The sequence below is a fragment of the Amphiura filiformis genome, chromosome 5 (assembly GCF_039555335.1).
Source record: "Amphiura filiformis chromosome 5, Afil_fr2py, whole genome shotgun sequence".
Lineage (NCBI taxonomy): Eukaryota > Metazoa > Echinodermata > Ophiuroidea > Amphilepidida > Amphiuridae > Amphiura > Amphiura filiformis.
In genome coordinates, this window is record NC_092632.1 from 29,966,197 (window position 1) to 29,983,940 (window position 17,744).

Sequence of the window (17,744 nt, forward strand, 5' to 3'; positions counted from 1 at the left end):
GTAGGGGCGATTTGTCTGTACGCTGTTATAATTAAGCAGTATATCATGTATATAGACGATTAGTTCATAAAAAGTGTGTTTAAATTTTTTGTAATAAAATTTGTTTGCAACTTTGCCGAAATTTTACAATTTGCAATCACATTTTGAGAATGTACGTGACTGTATGATATTTCAAGAAATCGCAGGCTTCGGCAGTGTCGTAACTAGGGCTGCGGGGGGGGCAACGTGCCCCGGGCGCCCCCCTTAGGAGGGCGCCAAATTGACCGATTCAGCATCGATTCAGCGCCCCTCCAAGCGATGAAAGTCCAAATTTTCGCGAGCTTCGCGCGCATTTCAACACAAAATCAATTGAAAGAACATTTTAAGACCGATATTCAACTGTTAGTAACCAAAATTAATTAGTGGTAGGTCTTATTTATCCAAAATTTCGTGCGCTCCGCGCGCAATTGTTTCAAGAATGGGGGTCTAAGATATTCTCGGGTGGTGGTGGTGGTGGGGGTAGGGTTGCCAATTTTATTTCTTGCCCCGGGCAAATATGCAGAGTTTGTGTGTGTTTTTGTATTATAATTATCATTTTTAAGCATAATACCGTTTGGTTAACTTGATATCAGTAAACCAGCTGTGTACTTTATCGAGCTGCAGCTAGGTATCTAAAATAATTCTGATAAACATTTTACAAAGGTTGTAATTTTATGACGTTGTATACACATGTGTGCATATTACTTTTATCGAGCTGTAAAGTTTTAAGCATAATACCGTTTGGTTAACTTGATATCAGTAAACCAGATGTGTACTTTATCGAGCTGCAGCTAGGTATTAAAAACCATTTCTGATAAACATTTTACAGAGATTGTAATTTTATGACATTGTATACAACTGTGTGCATGTTTACTTTTATCGAGCTATATACGTCTAGCCCTCTTCTTTTGTTCCATTATCTATTGTATTTCTTTTGTTAAAAGTCTGGTCAACTGTCGATTATATCAAGTAATGTGGACAGGTCAAGATAATCTTGGACAGGTCAAGATAATCTTGGTCAGGTCAAGATAATCTTGGTCAGGTCAAGATAATCTTGGTCAGGTCAAGATAATCTTGGTCAGGTCAAGATAATCTTGGTCAGGTCAAGATAATCTTGGTCAGGTCAAGATAATCTTGGTCAGGTCAATAAATTTTGAACAAGAGAAGTACATGTTCGCATTTAGAAACACTGGCGCCACATTATTTGACTTTTTGGACATTTCAACAAACTTAAATTGCATCAAAGTACATTATGAATTGATCAAACTATAAAGAACACCTCTATTGAATAATGCAAATTAGTTTGTATTAGGTCTCTTGAGCCTGCATAATTAGGACGAGGATGTCAATCTACCTTTGCCCCCCTTTCCCAACAAAACGCATATTCCGACAAATTAGGTTACAAAACAAGAGCCATGAGGTCTTACATCCGTTCAACCAAGGATATTTTGTGCACCTAAAATGCAGTACATTACAGGCCACAAGACTAGATGTAGCATGGTAGGAAACCTACAACAATCCGCGGCCTAACCCCAACCAAAATAGGTCGAGGAGGGTACCCAGGAATATGTGTTGATTTGGTTCAGGACATTTATTCTAAAAGTATATTAAAGATAAATATATATTCTATGGTGTTAAAAGAGTTGTCTAGGTAAAACCCACCCACTTTGGTAATTTGACCTTTGAACTATTTACATATTTATTATTAATATTATGAATTAATGAGGAATTAATAAGGCTCTCGAGTGGGATAGGACCACAAGTGAATTGAATAGAATCTCCCGTAAAATCAATTGAATCAATTCTGTATTGATTTGATTAAATCACTTGCATTTGTCACTAGATAGACCCATAGACTCGAACGCAGGACACATGGAAGGAATATTACACTGTCTCGGGGTGTTTTTATTTTGGGAAAAACCCTAAACTTTTACAAGATAATACCGGTACATCAGCCTTTCCATTTTGTCTTTTGGAAACTATTACAACAAATTCGTTTATTTTTGCTCGCCGTATATGTAAGATAAACGGTCAAAACAGACCATTACCATAAATAATCGGTGTCTTGTTGAGGTATGTTTCGCATGTTAGTCGCTCGGAAGGCTCGTCCCCTTCGGGGTCTCGCCTTCAAGCGTCTAACATGCTCACCATACCTCAACAAGACACCGATTATCTATGGTAATGGTCTGTTTCTCACCCTTTATCTACTACGTAAATTTTTAAGCATAATGCCGTTTGGTTAACTTGATCAGTAAACCAGCTGTGTACTTTATTGAGCTGCAGCTAGGTATTAAAACAAACCTGATAAACATTTTACAGATGTAATTTTATGACAGTGTATACACCTGTGTGCATGAGCTGTAACTTTTTATAAAACATAATATATACTCCATCGTATGACAATAACAAATTGACAATGAAATAAAAAATAGGACAAAAATATTACATCATGTACACTTTAAAAAAAGACATATATTCCCCCACTGGGTTTTACATCTCTCGACACCCAACGCTACAGCGACCATAAAACGTCAAGTTTTATTGCACAATTGCACTGGTCTGCAATTGAACATTTTTGTCATATTGTCCGTATATCTTCCTCGAGTCAGTCAAGTAAAATCAAATTTTGAGATTTTCTCATAAACTGCTCATTCGGTTATGCTAGTTGGATTCCTAGCATCAGTTCCTTTCTAAAGTTGTATACTTTTATATACTTCTCATAATTACATTTAGAGATTCAGTTAAAAACAATATCTAAAGTACCGAATCGAGGAAGGTATTCATACTATAATAAGACCGGCACAAAATATTATCGCCTTCCCCAAATTGTAGTCAGTCTCGCTTGTGTACACGGATTATCTTCTTTATTATTTAAAAAAAAAACCAGTGATTTATAGTGCGCTACACAAAGGCACAACGCCCAGACGTTGATCCACAGGCCTCAGCACATTTTACATGTTGTCGCGGACCACTACGTCCCCACATCATTACACAAACCATTTAGGGACGCACCATTAGATTCTCAGGGTAGGGGTAGGAAGTTTTTGAAAAAAAAAACCCTTCACCCACTACATGAGCAAAAAAAACCCAAAAAAACTTTCCCCACCAACACTAAAACAAGCAACAAAAAAAACCACCCCAAAACTCCCCCACCTCACGGTGTATAAATGCATGAAATAAAAAACAACTTTTCGCCTTCGGCGGCGAAAAAAAAGACCTCGCCGCCTTCGGCTTCCTACCCCCCTCCTGAGAATCTAATGGTGCGTCCCTTAACATCAATTCAGGGACTTTGCAGCTACAAGAGCGCACACCCAATACATTCCACAAATAACCTTCGCAACCAGGATCAGGGTTACAACGAGACAATTAGCAGTAAGTTCCTTGTCCAGGGGAATTTCAAGCTAACTCAATTTTTCCAAGAGCAGTACTAGGCACCCTCGCGTCAGGGTTCGAACCCGCAACCTCTCGCACCATAGTCGAACGCCTTATCGATTGAGCTAACTTGACCGCCAAAGAATTATTACAGAATAAATAGATTCTTGTCAACTTATCAAGTTTGAGTAGTTTATCTTCTCAGAGAGGGACATAACAAAATAGTGTCAAAATGAAATGGGTAATCTTGTCAAATAACGAGTTGGAGATCTTGTCAATTTGAATAGTTACTTGTTAAAATAAAACGGAAACTATTCATTTTGATGATATTGTCGTCGGTTCAAAGTGATAATATACCTCAAAATGAACAGTACATAATCAAAACGAATAGTTACGGGATTAAATATAAATGAGCAGCGACTTTATTAAAAAAAAATAGAACGAAATTAAATTGTATGTTCCGGTTTGAGGCATGAATTAATTGTTTTAATTTTAACCCATTAGCGTTAAAATCGAAATTTTTTGTGCGCTCCGCGCTCATAGTGTCTCGGTACAGATATAGCAGGTCAGTGGGTCCAGTGATTTGGAAATAGCATGGTGGTCCGGTATAATCATGACGAGAGTCAAAAGGCAAGCAAGCGCGCAACCTATGTAATGGCATGTAGGCCTGATAAGGGAACTTGATAGCCCCTCTGGCTCAATATCGGGAACAAATTAACAAAAAACACAGTTCAGTGGATCTAGATCTCTTCTTATATACTCATTTATGGCAAAAATTCACTTTAAATATGGAAAAACTTTTGCTTTATGCTGATTCCGAATATGGTCATAAAAAGTTACCTTTCTGAAATATTTGAATTTTTAAAAATGCTCAAGGAATCCTCTTTTAAGACCATGGTTGTCCTCTTTTGGGCCATTTTAGCATTAAGATTGCAAATTTGAAGTAATTATAGTAGTCAATTAGCGAGACCATTTGAACATTTTCCCTTGCCTCATCTGCCTGGTCAGCCTATATCTCCCATGTTTAAAAGAAGTCATCGTGATGTCACAAATGTATCATCAAAATGAGTGCTTTGAATGCGTGGTTTGAAACAAATCTCAGAACTCGGGGGGGTGGCTACCACCCTCTCTCTAATGCCCACTGCGACAAATGTAACTGCACTGTCTTGCCAACGTGCAGTGACTTTTTCCGCCTTAAATAGCCCCTGTCTCACTAACTGGCAAATGGCGGCGAAGGAGACTACTAAATAAAATTTTAAAAAATTGGCCGCATAGAGACGACATCTGATTGGCTACAATCAGAATCACAACTGCGCAATAAATTTGGACCCAGATGGTCGTCATATTATATTGTACCATCGATCAGGATGCAGCAACACCACAATCGCACCAGCTAAAAAGTCAAACACATATAAATGCAAATAAAAATTAACATATGGACAATGAAATTATAATAATAAAATACTTAGTAATAAAAGTATACTAGTACAATGGAACCACGTTATCACAATTTTGTCATTGCCTTGACTTTGAGGTGACAGGATTTTGTGTTCTCGAGTCATTATAATGTGTAAAGGAGGCTTGAGACTCAAAAAACGTTTTATTTTGTCAAATTTTGTGTTATCAGATGTTGTATCAACGAGTTTCCACTGTAATTTTGTCAAGTACATTACATGTAGGCACGCGTTTTACTAACTTGGAATTGAAAAGATATTTTCATGGCATAGTCCGATATTTTAAATAATACTGGCTGCTGGAGGTCGTCACAAAATGGCGTCATGCACATATCACCATGTTGTCCGGAATCGGGCGAATCCGATCGACAGTGATCGAAATGTCTCGGGCATGATCCAATTCTAACCAATAAATTCCTCCCTGAAGCTGCAATTTACCAACATGTTTGGATATGTCCTGCACTGAATGTAGCATCTGTACCACCGGGGTGTACCGAATACAGTCATTTTCATATTATTTCTTCTCTTCCGTATTAGTGTTCATTTCGTCAAGTTCTGCCTCTTTTCCTACTGATTGGTATTGCTTCGGTCTGGAAGAATTAGGAGAGTAATTGTAAACATCAATATAAACAAAAACAATTATCATTTTTTTATATTTCATTCAGAACTACAGAGATATTTTTTGAAAGAGTGTTTACTTTTTATGAGTTCGAGTTCGAGTTACATTTTAGAGTTTGATTTAGAGTTAGAGTTGCATTATAGAGTTTGAGATACATTTTAGCATTTTAGAGTTCGATTTAGATAGTTGCATTAAGGGAAATTCCCTTTATATCATGTAATGCGGGAATCCCTATGAGATCATGGTAAAATCCCGTTGTGTACAATAACATCAGACAAGTCTATATTTATTCTGGGGAATTCCAGATGTCGCAATGTGATTAGTGATCACATCATAATAATGGGGAATCTCTGGAAAATTCCCCCAGACAATGTAAAATGGTAATCTATTGCTAGAGATGGGATGCATGTAAGACCTCCTTCGACAAGTTGTGTTTTGGTTAAAATTCGTAAGATATGTCCGGATATTGGTTTCTCAGTATCCCTGGTGGAAAAGACAAAGAAATTGTTCCCAATGATCATGATAAGAGTGAATGGTGTCATTGAGATTGTCATGTACAAATTTGTATGCAAGTCTACATTAACTTTGTGGAACATTAGGCTTAAGTTTGGATAATATACGTCATTGAATCGTCTGGAACTTTAACACGTGAAACTAATCACCAACAAGAACAAAACTGTCGAATAAGTAAATATTACAAATCCTTAAGATAAAGGATTGTTGTATTTGTATGTTCAGTGTATTAACCAATTACAACAATTTGTTATTTGGGTATTTTTGCGTCAACTTGAGTTTACCCTTCGTGTAAACGAGCACGGAATTAGCCTAGGACATCACACCAGCCTAATGTATGAATATCTTACACTAAAGATACACATGAACTTGGAAGAGGTGATTGCGGCTTTCAACTAGATCGTGACACTTGTGCTTAATTTATAAAAATCGTCGAAAAGCTGGCCTTAGAGCAATAATTACGATAGTTACAATCGTATGTATGTTTGATTTTCTGCGGTCCGTTAGCTCTTATTGAAGTACTGATTTTGTATATATTTTAATCCTCCATCTCTAGTACTTCCGTGATCTAGGGTAGGCCTAATCTGACGAGTAGCTGCCCTGTATGTGATTTGTAAATTTATTATGTGAATTAAGGGCTGGGGTATGAACGTTTGGACAGTATTTATTTTGGGACATTAGAGCGCATCAGACATATCGAATTGCATTCTGAATACGAAGAATGTCCTTCTGATATCAAATAATTTTGATTTTTTGAAACTCGCAATTTAATACACATTTTATGGCAAATCATTAAAATTGATATTTTTGATATTTAACAGTACTTGAAGTAAACTTTATAAATCTGATGATTTATACTTAAAGTGTATGTAGGTGGGATGAAAAGCCGACGATCAATTGAAAATTTTGACCTTTCGTATTGAAGATATGGATTTTTTCCCAAAACACACAAAAAATTAGGTCTTTTGAGAAAAAAATCCATATCTTCAATATGAAAGGTCAAAAATTTCAATTGACCGTCGGCTTTTCCTCCCTGCTACATACACTTTACGAATATATCATTAGATTTATATAATTTACTTCGAGGACTGTTATATATCAAAATTTGAAAAATATCAAATTTTTATAATTTGTCATAAAATTTGTATTATATTGTGATTTTCAAAAATGAAAATTATTTGATATCAGAAAGACATGCTTCGTATTCAGAATACAATTCGATAGGTCTGAGGTGTTCTCATGTCCCACAAAAAATACTGTCGAAACGCAATAAACGCTGATTTTAGATCCCTTAAGTCTATTGATTGATTGATATCACCATAAAACATTTTAAGAATAGATCACACTGAAAACGATACGTTACAAAACGGATAAAATATTTATAGTGTAATTGTTTAAATACCTGATATAGGACAGCAATAGTACAGGATCTACTTGTTTATCTCGTTCTGCTGGCGAGAAATGCCTTATAATCTCGCTTGCCGGTACAGCTATGGCAGTAGTAACAAGCAATGTAAAAAAACCATACCAATAGAACGAAACCTGCGGGAAATGAAATTGTTTGCAGACAAATGTGAGCTAATGTGTCTCAGGCAACTCAGAATGGGCAAATTTCATGGGAAACTATGGATATGGAAACATTAATGCCAGAGGTGAAAAGCTATTGACTTTCTGCGCCACAAAACATCTGTGCCTCACGAACAGTATGTTAAAACAAAACAAAGACAGCAGACAATGGACATGGGAATCCCCTGATCAAAAAACTCATAATAAAATTGACTTTATTATGATCAGCAACAAATGGAAAGGATGTATTACAAACTCAAGGAGCTTTCCATGTGCTGATTATGGGATCCGACCACCAACTTGTACTAGCAAACATCCATCTATAATTCAAGACTATACCTAAACCAAAATATCCCAAGCGATATAATGTCTTCAAACTCAAGAATCAATCTGCAAGAGAGAGAGATATGAGATCGAAATTGGGTGTAGTTTTGCCCCATTGCTTGATGATGATGACACTGATATCAATGACACATAGGAAGCAATGAAGTTAGCCTTCAGTAACACATCAAAAAAGATCTTAGGAAACAGAAAGACTCAGAAGCCTAAACCCTGGATAAGTGAGGAGGTTATCAGTCTAAGTGAAGAACGTTCGAAGGTCAAGCAGGAGAAACTGATAGATCCTAGTAAAAAGACAAGGTACAACTATCTCACTAGAGAAATCAAGCGGAAAACCAAAGGCTGCAAAGACACTAGGCTTAAAGACCTGTGCAGAAATGTAGAGAATGCACATCAGGCTGCCAAGTCAAAAGAGGTGTATTCTACAAAATCACTAATAAACCAAGCATCAAAATGCAGACTGTAAAGAACAAAGAAGGAAAGATACTAACTGAACTCCAGGATGTGAAAAACTAATGGAAAGAAAACTGTGAACAACTTTACAACAACCAAAATCCTATAAATGAAGAGATAGCAAACAGCATCCCGCAAATGCCAAACACTGAAGAGGAGCCAGGTATACTGGAGATTACCAGCGCCATAAAAAAGCTAACTGATGGCAAAGCACCTGGATATGACAATGTGACGGCTGAAGAGCTTAAGGCTTCAGGTGAAGCAGGGGTCAAAATCCTACACCGGCTGTGTAACAAAATATGGAAGAACGAAGTCTTCCCAGAGGACTGAGGAAAGGCTATAATAACACCAATATTCAAGAAAAAAGACAAGTTAGACTGCGCAAACTATTAGGGGCATCAGCCTACTGAGCCATGCAGGGAAAGTATTCACCACCATTCTGCAACGTAGAATCATGAAAAAGGCAGAAGAGGTCATCTCGGAATCTCAAGCTGGCTTCCGACCTGGAAGATCAACAGTTGGTCGACTTTTCACCCTACGTCAAATCACAGAAAAACTTCTTGAGAAAGGCATACAACTGTATTGTTGGAACATCGACTTTGAAAAGGCATTCGACACAGTTTGGCAGCACGGTCTCTGGAAAGCAATGGGATTCTTCGGTTTCCAAAGCAAGATCATCAGGCTTCTCAAAGCACTATACGGTATATCAAACAGTGCTGTGCGTGTGAATGGCGACCTAACTGACTGGTTTCACACAACAGTGGGAGTGCGGCAAGGCTGTGTGATATCACTCTTCAACATAATTCTTGAACTTGTTATGCTCTATGCAACCCATGACACTGACATAGGAATAACGATCCAGAGACAACTGATCTCAAATCTCCTCTTCGCTGATGACATTGTCTTGCTAGCTTCTTCTTAGCATGTCCAAGCGCAGGGTCAAATGCGCCTGAGCCAATAGATCACGCAGTGACGAGCAGAATCGTTGAATTCAGCTAGGTCCTCATGCTGATTCTGCTAGTACCCTACAGATCGGACTAAAGATCAACAATGGTAAAACCGAAGTACAAGTAATCAGCAGCCAAAAGGTTGACCTTAACATCTACTACATCAATGACAATCTGCTTAAGCAAGTGGATGAGTTTGTGTACTTGGGAGGCACCATATCTTAAAAGGGTACAAGCAGAGAAGACATCAAGCACCGAATAGGAAAAGCATTAGGAGCGGTCCAAAGACTTTATAGTATATGGAATGCCAAGGACATTCAACGGGCCACCAAGATCGAGCTATACAGGGTCCTAGTACTTTCCATCCTAATGTATGGAGCTGAGACCTGAACCATTATGAAAATCGCCTCCTAGTCTTTGAAATGATGTGCTTGAGGAAGATCATGGGCGTATCACGTCTGGACAAAATACGTAACACCATAATACGGGACACACTTGGGCTGAAGCACACAGTCACTGATAAAATCACACAAAAAAGGATCCGATTCTTTGTCCACGTACAGCGAATGGGCAACGACAGATACCCCAAGATTTTGCTAGAGGGCAATGTACATGGAAAAAGACCACATGGAAGACCTCCCAAAAGATGGATGGACACTATTAAATCAGAATGCCTATCTCGAAACATCACCTCCGTAGTAGCAGCATGCAGGAAGGCTGGCCAAAGACCTAGTGGCATGGCATGGAATCACCATGGATCAGATAGCAAGGCAGAGTGCATCAGCATCCGTGCCGACGCCTTAGGTCAAGGTATGTCAAAGGTGTCTCAGGCATTACCATTATCATTACAACGTGTAGTCATACAATATACGAAAAGTGTTTGAGACCTTTCTTGAATTTAATACCTTGTTTTTTAGATGCTGTCATAAATTGGGGACAGTTCAATATTTAAGAAAGACCACAATTGCAGTGAAAAACAAAGAATGAATACAATTTGATAAATGACAACCATCGAGAAACGTACAGAATATAATAGAATGTAATTGTAAAATGATTACCTGGAATAAGGCGAAGGAATCTTCAAGATTGTCTTGATGACTGAAATTGCCAACACACATCACTAGTCCCAGTAAAGCTCCTACTATAACCCCCAATAGTATACCTCTGCATTTGAATATACAATTCGTATACATGTAACTTCAAAGTTAACATAATTGTTTGCATTGAAAGTGGCGGTACCACGGAGGTAATGGAACCATCCCCTCAATCCCCTCAAAGTTCACCCCTCATAACAAAACGTCACTAAAAATTCTGCAATTGGGCAAAGAGTCCGTTACATTCATGATTTACATATTTTTAAATCAATCTCAAATTGATTTCAAAGCTACTGGTACAAAGAACGGTGTACATTATGAACAGCTCTTTTCAGAGCCATCATTTTCATTACATGAGAGCCATTACAGGTGTCGCTTACTGCGGTTGACAACTGCCTAATATTAGTTATAAACTTGAAACCATACAGCCATTAACCGTGAATCAATTGTGAATGAAGCTTGATCTTCCTTAAATAGAGAATGTTTTGATGAAAGTTGATTAAATAATACAGAAACAAAATTGATAAAACACATAACTGTACCTTGTATTTGTTCGTTGCCATAACATCCCAAGTAGAAAGGCTCCAACCAGTGGACCACCCAAAGCACCAAACGCAGAAAATGTCATTTTCAACAACGTGCCCAATTTACTGGTTAAAAATGCCAGGCCAATACCGACAACACCATAACTTAAGGCTATATAAATGCGGAAAGTGAGAAAATAGAAATATACAATGTATTTTGTAATTTTATATGTTACAAACAAATTGGATAATAGGACTTTCAATGAGCATCATGTTTGTTTTATTGCCAGGTAAATCCTTGTGGTAATACGCCTGGGTCCTTATGGGACCAGAAAAGGCAGCAAAGAAATAGACCATAGACTTGAAATGACTGTGCGCATTCTAGCCTATTACCAAAAGAAGAAGCAGTTGAAGTCAAATGAATAATTCCAGATTAGCTAAAAGGGCAAGTTTGTTTGATGTGATAATTTTTTTAAAAGTTTCTAACAAAACATTAATGATCAATTCTAGACCTGGATAAAACCAACAGCTATCCCACTAATATACACACAAATATATATTTTAAATTCTTAGAACAGACCTTCGAGAATAGGTGTTTAAATAAAATATATATTTTAGCTATTTAAACATAGAATCGTTTCTTTATCAACTTATTTATCCTTTTCTACTTTTTATTCAATAAACTGCATATTTACATTCTAAATTCAAATTAGCCAAATAATATAAGATATTCCTACATTTCATGATAACATTTTGTTGTTGAAATTTACCTTGCTATTCGCTGCTCTTTTTCTGATATTTTAATCCCGTATATACCAGTGTTAAAGATGAAAACAAGATTTAAAATAAATAGCGCCATCAGTGTTTAACCCTTTACTTAAAAAATGACTAGAGTTTTTACATGCCATCAAACAACCATGAGGGATAGTGTTATGAAATAAGACTTTAGACTATATACATACTGTCACTTCTCTAAATGCTGTATTAACACACGCTGAAACTTACTAAGAATTTTACTAAGTCTTGTGTCATATTCCTCCCGGCTCTGGATATCAGCTTCGTCTTGATCTTTACGTCTCCATTTTCTGAATGGTCGAATGATGTCAACTAATGTTACCGCGCTCAAACCATTCAAACCAGATGAAACCGTGCTGTAGGATGAAAATATCAGAAATTTGGTGTTAATGTCAGTTCTTAACTTATAGCCTGTTTTTACTTAATAAGAAAGATACATATTATTTATGTTCCGGGATGTTTATCACTCACGGTTTTGAATGTTTTATAAAAGCTACAGGAAAGCTACAGGAGAACCAGATGTCAGGATCATACACAAACTGTGCAACAGAATATGGGACACAGGTGAAATTCCAGAAGACTGGGGAAGAGATGTTATTGTCCCAATTTATAAGAAAAAGGACAAGTTAGACTGCTCCAACTACAAATGGATCAGCCTCCTTAGCCTTGCAGGAAAAGCATTCTGTCGCATACTGATGATACTCCACAACAGAATGCAAACCACTGGCTGAATCCCAAGCAGGCTTCCGACCGGGAAGGAGCACCATAGACCAACTATTCACCCGAAGACAACTGGCAGAAAAGTATAACGAAAAACGGAAACCATTGTACTGCTGCTATTATAGACTACCAGAAGGCATTCGACACTGTTTGGCAAGAGGGTCTATGGCAAGCCATGCGACACCTGGGCTACCCGTCAAAGACCGTTGATCTTCTAAGAGCACTCTATGGAACATCTCAAAGCACTGTAAGAGTCAATGGAGAACTTACACCTTGGTTTACCACTAGGACAGGAGTTCGTCATGGATGCATACCGTCTCCACAACTTTTCAACATCCTGCTAGAACTAGTGTTAAGGTTGGCTATCCAAGACGAACAGATAGGTGCAAAAGTGCAAGAGCTGTACATCAACAACCTCCGCTTCGCAGACGATATTCTCCTCCTGGCTGAAACAAAAGAAGACCTACAGTTTCTGGTTACAAGAGTTGATACATTCAGCAAGAAGTTTGGACTTATTATTAATATCAGCAAAACTGAAGTCCAGGTCATCAACAGAGAAAAAGTGCAACTTGATATTCTGATTGGCGGGGAACCCCTCAAGCAGATGGAGGATTTCGTATACCTGGAAGGAGTAATATCAGAAACCCCCAGCAATGAAAATGATATCAAACGTAGAATTGGTCTTGCTATGGGATCCATGCATAAGCTGAACCCCATTTGGAAGTCGAGAGATGTCAAGAATTAAACCAAACTTGAATTATACCGCGTACTGGTCCTATCCATCATCACATATAGTGCCGAAACCTGGACACTCAAGGAATCAGATGAACAGAGACTTCGAGTGTTTGAAAGGAAGTGTTTTAAGGAAAATATTAGGAGTCCACCGTGGTCTGGGGAGGACATTTTACAAATGAATGTAGAAGAACAGCAACGACAACACTTGCATTACATTCCAGATGTTAAATCTACATCATATGCAAAATTTGAGGAAAAAATGAACGAGTCATTTTTATTTTAGGGCCATTTTTCTATAACTGGTCTTTACATGTAGCCATATGGAGAGAGTGCCCGTTGAGGGAGCTATAACCCCATTTTAGCAACAAAAATGTGACTTTTAAAAAACTGACCCGTGGTAATTTTCTGAACTTTTCAGAGTATGTAGTATGAACACGTAGAAATATAATCAAGTAGTTGCCCTACCTGCTCTTCTACGAAAAATAAAAACTCCTATGCCTCAATGATAATGTAACCTAGGTGAGTCACACGAAGAGACAGGATCCGAAACACTAGTATCCGGGAGCGGTTACGTTACTACAAAGAACTGACTACAACTATAATGACCAAAAAACTCAAATATTTTGGTCATGTGAAAAGAATGAATAACACCCGTTATTCAAAAATCCTGCTCGAAGGTCACATAGAAGGCAACAGACCCAGAGGAAGACAAGAGAAAAAGTGGCTCGAGGACATCAAGCTCTTCTGTTCAGAGACAAGAATACCATCAGTAGCAGCGGCAGGACACCTGGCCGCCAACAGACAGCTGTGGAGACTCAAACTAGTTGGGAAGCCATCTCCGGGACCTACTTCAGGAGGACGGCTTTAAATCAAGTAAGTCAATATCAATGTTCTGCATAATTATTGTGCTCACGTTTTAATTACTCCTGCGTGACAGGTATCTATCGTTTGGTAATAAAATGGTGTTTTACTGAATGCTGGTCACTCTTTAAAATGCTTGTTTTGCTATTAACTTGTAAAATAACTTGATGTTACACTACCTCAAAGATCCAGCAAAGAGACATGCTATAAAAAGTCCTTGAAAACCTGGAAGATTGCCAAATTCTTGACTGATGAAATAAATCAAAATCTTGAACAAAACAAAGATGGTTTGTTAATAGTTATGCTTAAACTAAATTACCGTTTGTTTTGTAATGATGTTAATTCTAATAAAAAACATGATATAAAAAACCCTGGTAGCCTAAGTGATAATGGGTTTAAAAATTTTTGTAGAAGATAAGTTTGGCACATACAGAACTAAACATTTCGCCGATTGAAACGGGTTAAAAAAGAAATAAATTAAGTAACTGACAAACCAACCTGATCCGGTGATGTGTAGTTTGGCGGTTGTCTTCGCAATGGTTCCAACATACCGCTGTTGTCAAATTCTGCAAGGTACGAAAATTATATTGATATGTGACTTAAATGTATGATTATTTTTATAATATAATTGGATTTTAACTCTCACCACACGCACACAACATGAATGATAGCCAGTGAAAAAAATTCAACTGACCATTCAGAATTCGAACCTGGGACCTTTTGTTTACAGGTCCAATGCTCTACTATAACAGAGCTGATGAGTGAGCTTGGGAGAGTAGATTTTTTAATCAATACAGTACTATGATCATGATCTTCTTAATATTAATACATTTTATAGGAAATCAGTCAAGGAAGCAAATAATCGCATTTATATTTACTTGGGTCTTGCGGTTCTTGAGTTAAGGTCAATAATATATCAAAAGGAAAGATTTGGGCGTTTTCCTCGTCCTGAAAACAAGAATGCACATGGGGCGGCAATGATACCCCATATATCAAGCCCTGGGTTCTAGGATCTCCTTTATCATGTTTATAGAATTCAATACTAGTACTGCACAATGGTAAATCATAGCAAAACAGATGTGGCTCAGATGTAGTATTCAGTCTGGTAAACAATTCTAGGGGGAGAGCCAAAAATATTTTGTCCAACATGGCCGCCATAGAGGTCATCGAACTTTATACAGGGAAAAAATTAAAAATTGTTCAAATAGGTTAAAACCATAAAGCTCCATATATAGACCTATTGACTGTCCAATTTTGGGGTGTAACCTTAGCAAACTTCCTAGATATGTGAATTCTTATTATGAATTATTATGATGAGAGGAAGAATTTGAGACCATTTTGACAACAATCGGAGCAAGTTTTCAAATTTGAGCCCCGTAGAGTTCAAACCTTGACATTTGACCTTTTTGCTAATAACTTGAGAACCGTACATCACAGATAGGTCAAACTATACTTTTTCTGTATCCTGGAGACTAGGGGAACACGTTGGCATGGTTTATAACTCAACTTTGAACATTTTCCCTGTATAAAGTTCGATGACCTCTATGGCGACCATATTGGACAAAATATTTTTGGCCTTCCCCCTAGAATTGTTCACCAGACTGAATACTACATCTGAGCCAAATTTCACACTTTTCACAAAAATTGAACATGGTTTCACCATTCTGCAGCACTATACCATTACATTTGTGTATTAGCTTTATTTTGCCTCAATATTTGAGTGCAAAAACCGCTAGGTCATACCCCGTAACGTGCTATTACCTGGACTGTCTGTAGTATTTGGAAATGAAGAAATTGAGGAAATATCAACTGCGTCAATCAAATAGAAACAAAATAAAATTGTACAAAATGTTAATCAATTAACACACATAGATGAGTGAAGAAGTACAGTGATATATATCAATCTTTAGAATATAAAACTATCAGTGAACAATAAAATATTGTGAAAATACGGTGCTTTTACAATGTGGAGATTTTAATGGGCTCGCCTTCGGATATAAGCATCGACTTCTGCAGGACCAAAATATTAGATTTATAAGATTAGGAGTTATCCTGGTGAGTTATGCATATACCGTAAAAATGCTAATATGCATATGTGCCTATTAACGAGTAGCTCGGACAAGAAAGAATTTTAGGGCAGTAGGTTATACGTTTTGTCTTTTTTATTTTAATTTATAAATATCTGTTACAGATATTTGTAAATCTTACTATAATTCACCGGAATCTGTCTGTCTGTATCTGTCCGCATCTTTTCTCGGAGACTAGGGGTCGCACGTTCCTCAAACTTGGTGGGTGCAGCTTGGTATGAGGAAGAACCAGTTTATATTTTTTAAGGTCAAAGGTCAACGACCGGGTCAAATCCAATTGAAGTCTAATTTTAAATCGCTCCTATGGAGCTCAGACTTTGTGGGTTTGTTAACCTTGGACTAACAAATAAAAGTTTCCACGGTGACCTTTTCGTCAGACCTGCGGTAAAGAGGTCATAGGTCAAAAGTAGAATCTTCTAATTTCCCCTATGGAGCTTAAAATTGGTGGGTGGGTGGATCTTGGACTAACAAACAAAAGTTTCCACTGTGACCTTTTTGTCACACCTACGGTTAAGAGGTCATAGGTCAAAAAGGTAGAAATTTCAAATTGCCTCTATGGAGCTCAAGCTTGGTGGGTGGGTGGGTTTATCTTGGACTAACAAACACAAGTATCCACGGTGACCTTTTGTCAGACCTACGGTTAAGAGGTCATAGGTCAAAAAACGTAAAATTGTCAAGTTTGCGTTTGTTAGGTCATCCGTGGTCAAAGGTCAGGTGAAATTTCAAATTGAGGGCGAAAGCATAGATACTAAAAATAAAGTATCTATGGCGAAAGTCAGGTCAAAATGCAAAAAGCTGCAATTGAGCTCAGCTGTGAGGAAAGTGATCCCAGCCAAAGGACACACCCTGATTTTGAGATCTGCAAAAGCCAATAACCATGATAGCCGAAAACCGCGAAATACGGGTAACCGCCTAGTATAAATAATTGTGAGTCTGCCTGTTCGTCCTTATTCTCGGAACTGAGAGGTCGCATGACCCTCAAACTTGGTGGGTATGTACAACTTGGTTACAGAGGGGTCAAATAGGCCAAAAATGTAATTTTAGCTAAAGATGCTTCTTCCCGTACATGTAACATTCTACAATTGCACATAAGCATCGGCTATACTCTCTAAATTCCAAAGAGTGAAAAAGTCAAATTTAATAAACATAAAATAATAAACTTCAATCGAGAGAGATTGTGCTGAGGGAACGCTCTGTGAAAAGATTGAAAATTTCACTCTAAAAAGATTGAAATTTCATTCTTTGCAGAGTGAAAATTTTACTCGTATGGAGAAAAATATGTGATTTTCACTCTTGGTAGATTGGAATATCAATCTTTTCGATTGACCCGAAGAGTCACTCCGAGGAGGATTGACTTTTTCACTCTTTAGAATTTAGAGAGTACCCAGTACACATAGGGTGTAAACAGATTTGGGGTCAAAGGTCATTAAGGGGGCATTTCTGGTATAAACCAAATACGTTCAAAATGTTTCTTCTACCACATATTACATAGCGCAATAACGTCACTTGCACATATGCATCGGCTTTACCCAGTGCCTATAACTTGTATACAGAATTGGGTTCAAAGGTCATTAAAGGGCAAAATCTTACAATTGCAAAATCTGGACATCTATAAGGGGTATGGTGATCAAACTCGGTGACAACAAA

At 37.6% G+C, this 17,744-nt stretch overlaps 1 protein-coding gene across 1 annotated transcript; it reads right to left on the reverse strand.

Moving 5' to 3' along the window:
- Positions 1–3,202: 3,202 nt before the first annotated feature.
- On the reverse strand, positions 3,203–15,831 carry LOC140151847 (sodium-dependent multivitamin transporter-like). The gene is made up of 8 exons (XM_072174171.1): positions 15,772–15,831; positions 14,509–14,576; positions 14,190–14,278; positions 11,905–12,050; positions 10,918–11,071; positions 10,340–10,445; positions 7,379–7,518; positions 3,203–5,434 (listed from the first exon to the last, which is right to left on the reverse strand). The coding sequence occupies exons 2-8, from the start codon at positions 14,557–14,559 to the stop codon at positions 5,359–5,361; spliced, it is 762 nt and encodes a 253-aa protein (XP_072030272.1). The 5' UTR covers positions 14,560–14,576; positions 15,772–15,831; the 3' UTR covers positions 3,203–5,358.
- Between the last annotated feature and the right edge of the window lie 1,913 nt (positions 15,832–17,744).

Bases quoted from the DNA above. Each gene is read 5' to 3' on its own strand.
- LOC140151847 (XM_072174171.1), bottom strand. From the start codon at position 14,559: ATGTTGGAACCATTGCGAAGACAACCGCCAAACTACACATCACCGGAT. The intron at 12,051-14,189 runs GTAGTGTAACAT...TTCATCCTACAG, and splicing joins CTCTTTGCTGGATCTTTGAG to CACGGTTTCATCTGGTTTGA. The intron at 10,446-10,917 runs GTACAGTTATGT...ATTCAAATGCAG, and splicing joins TGGCAACGAACAAATACAAG to AGGTATACTATTGGGGGTTA.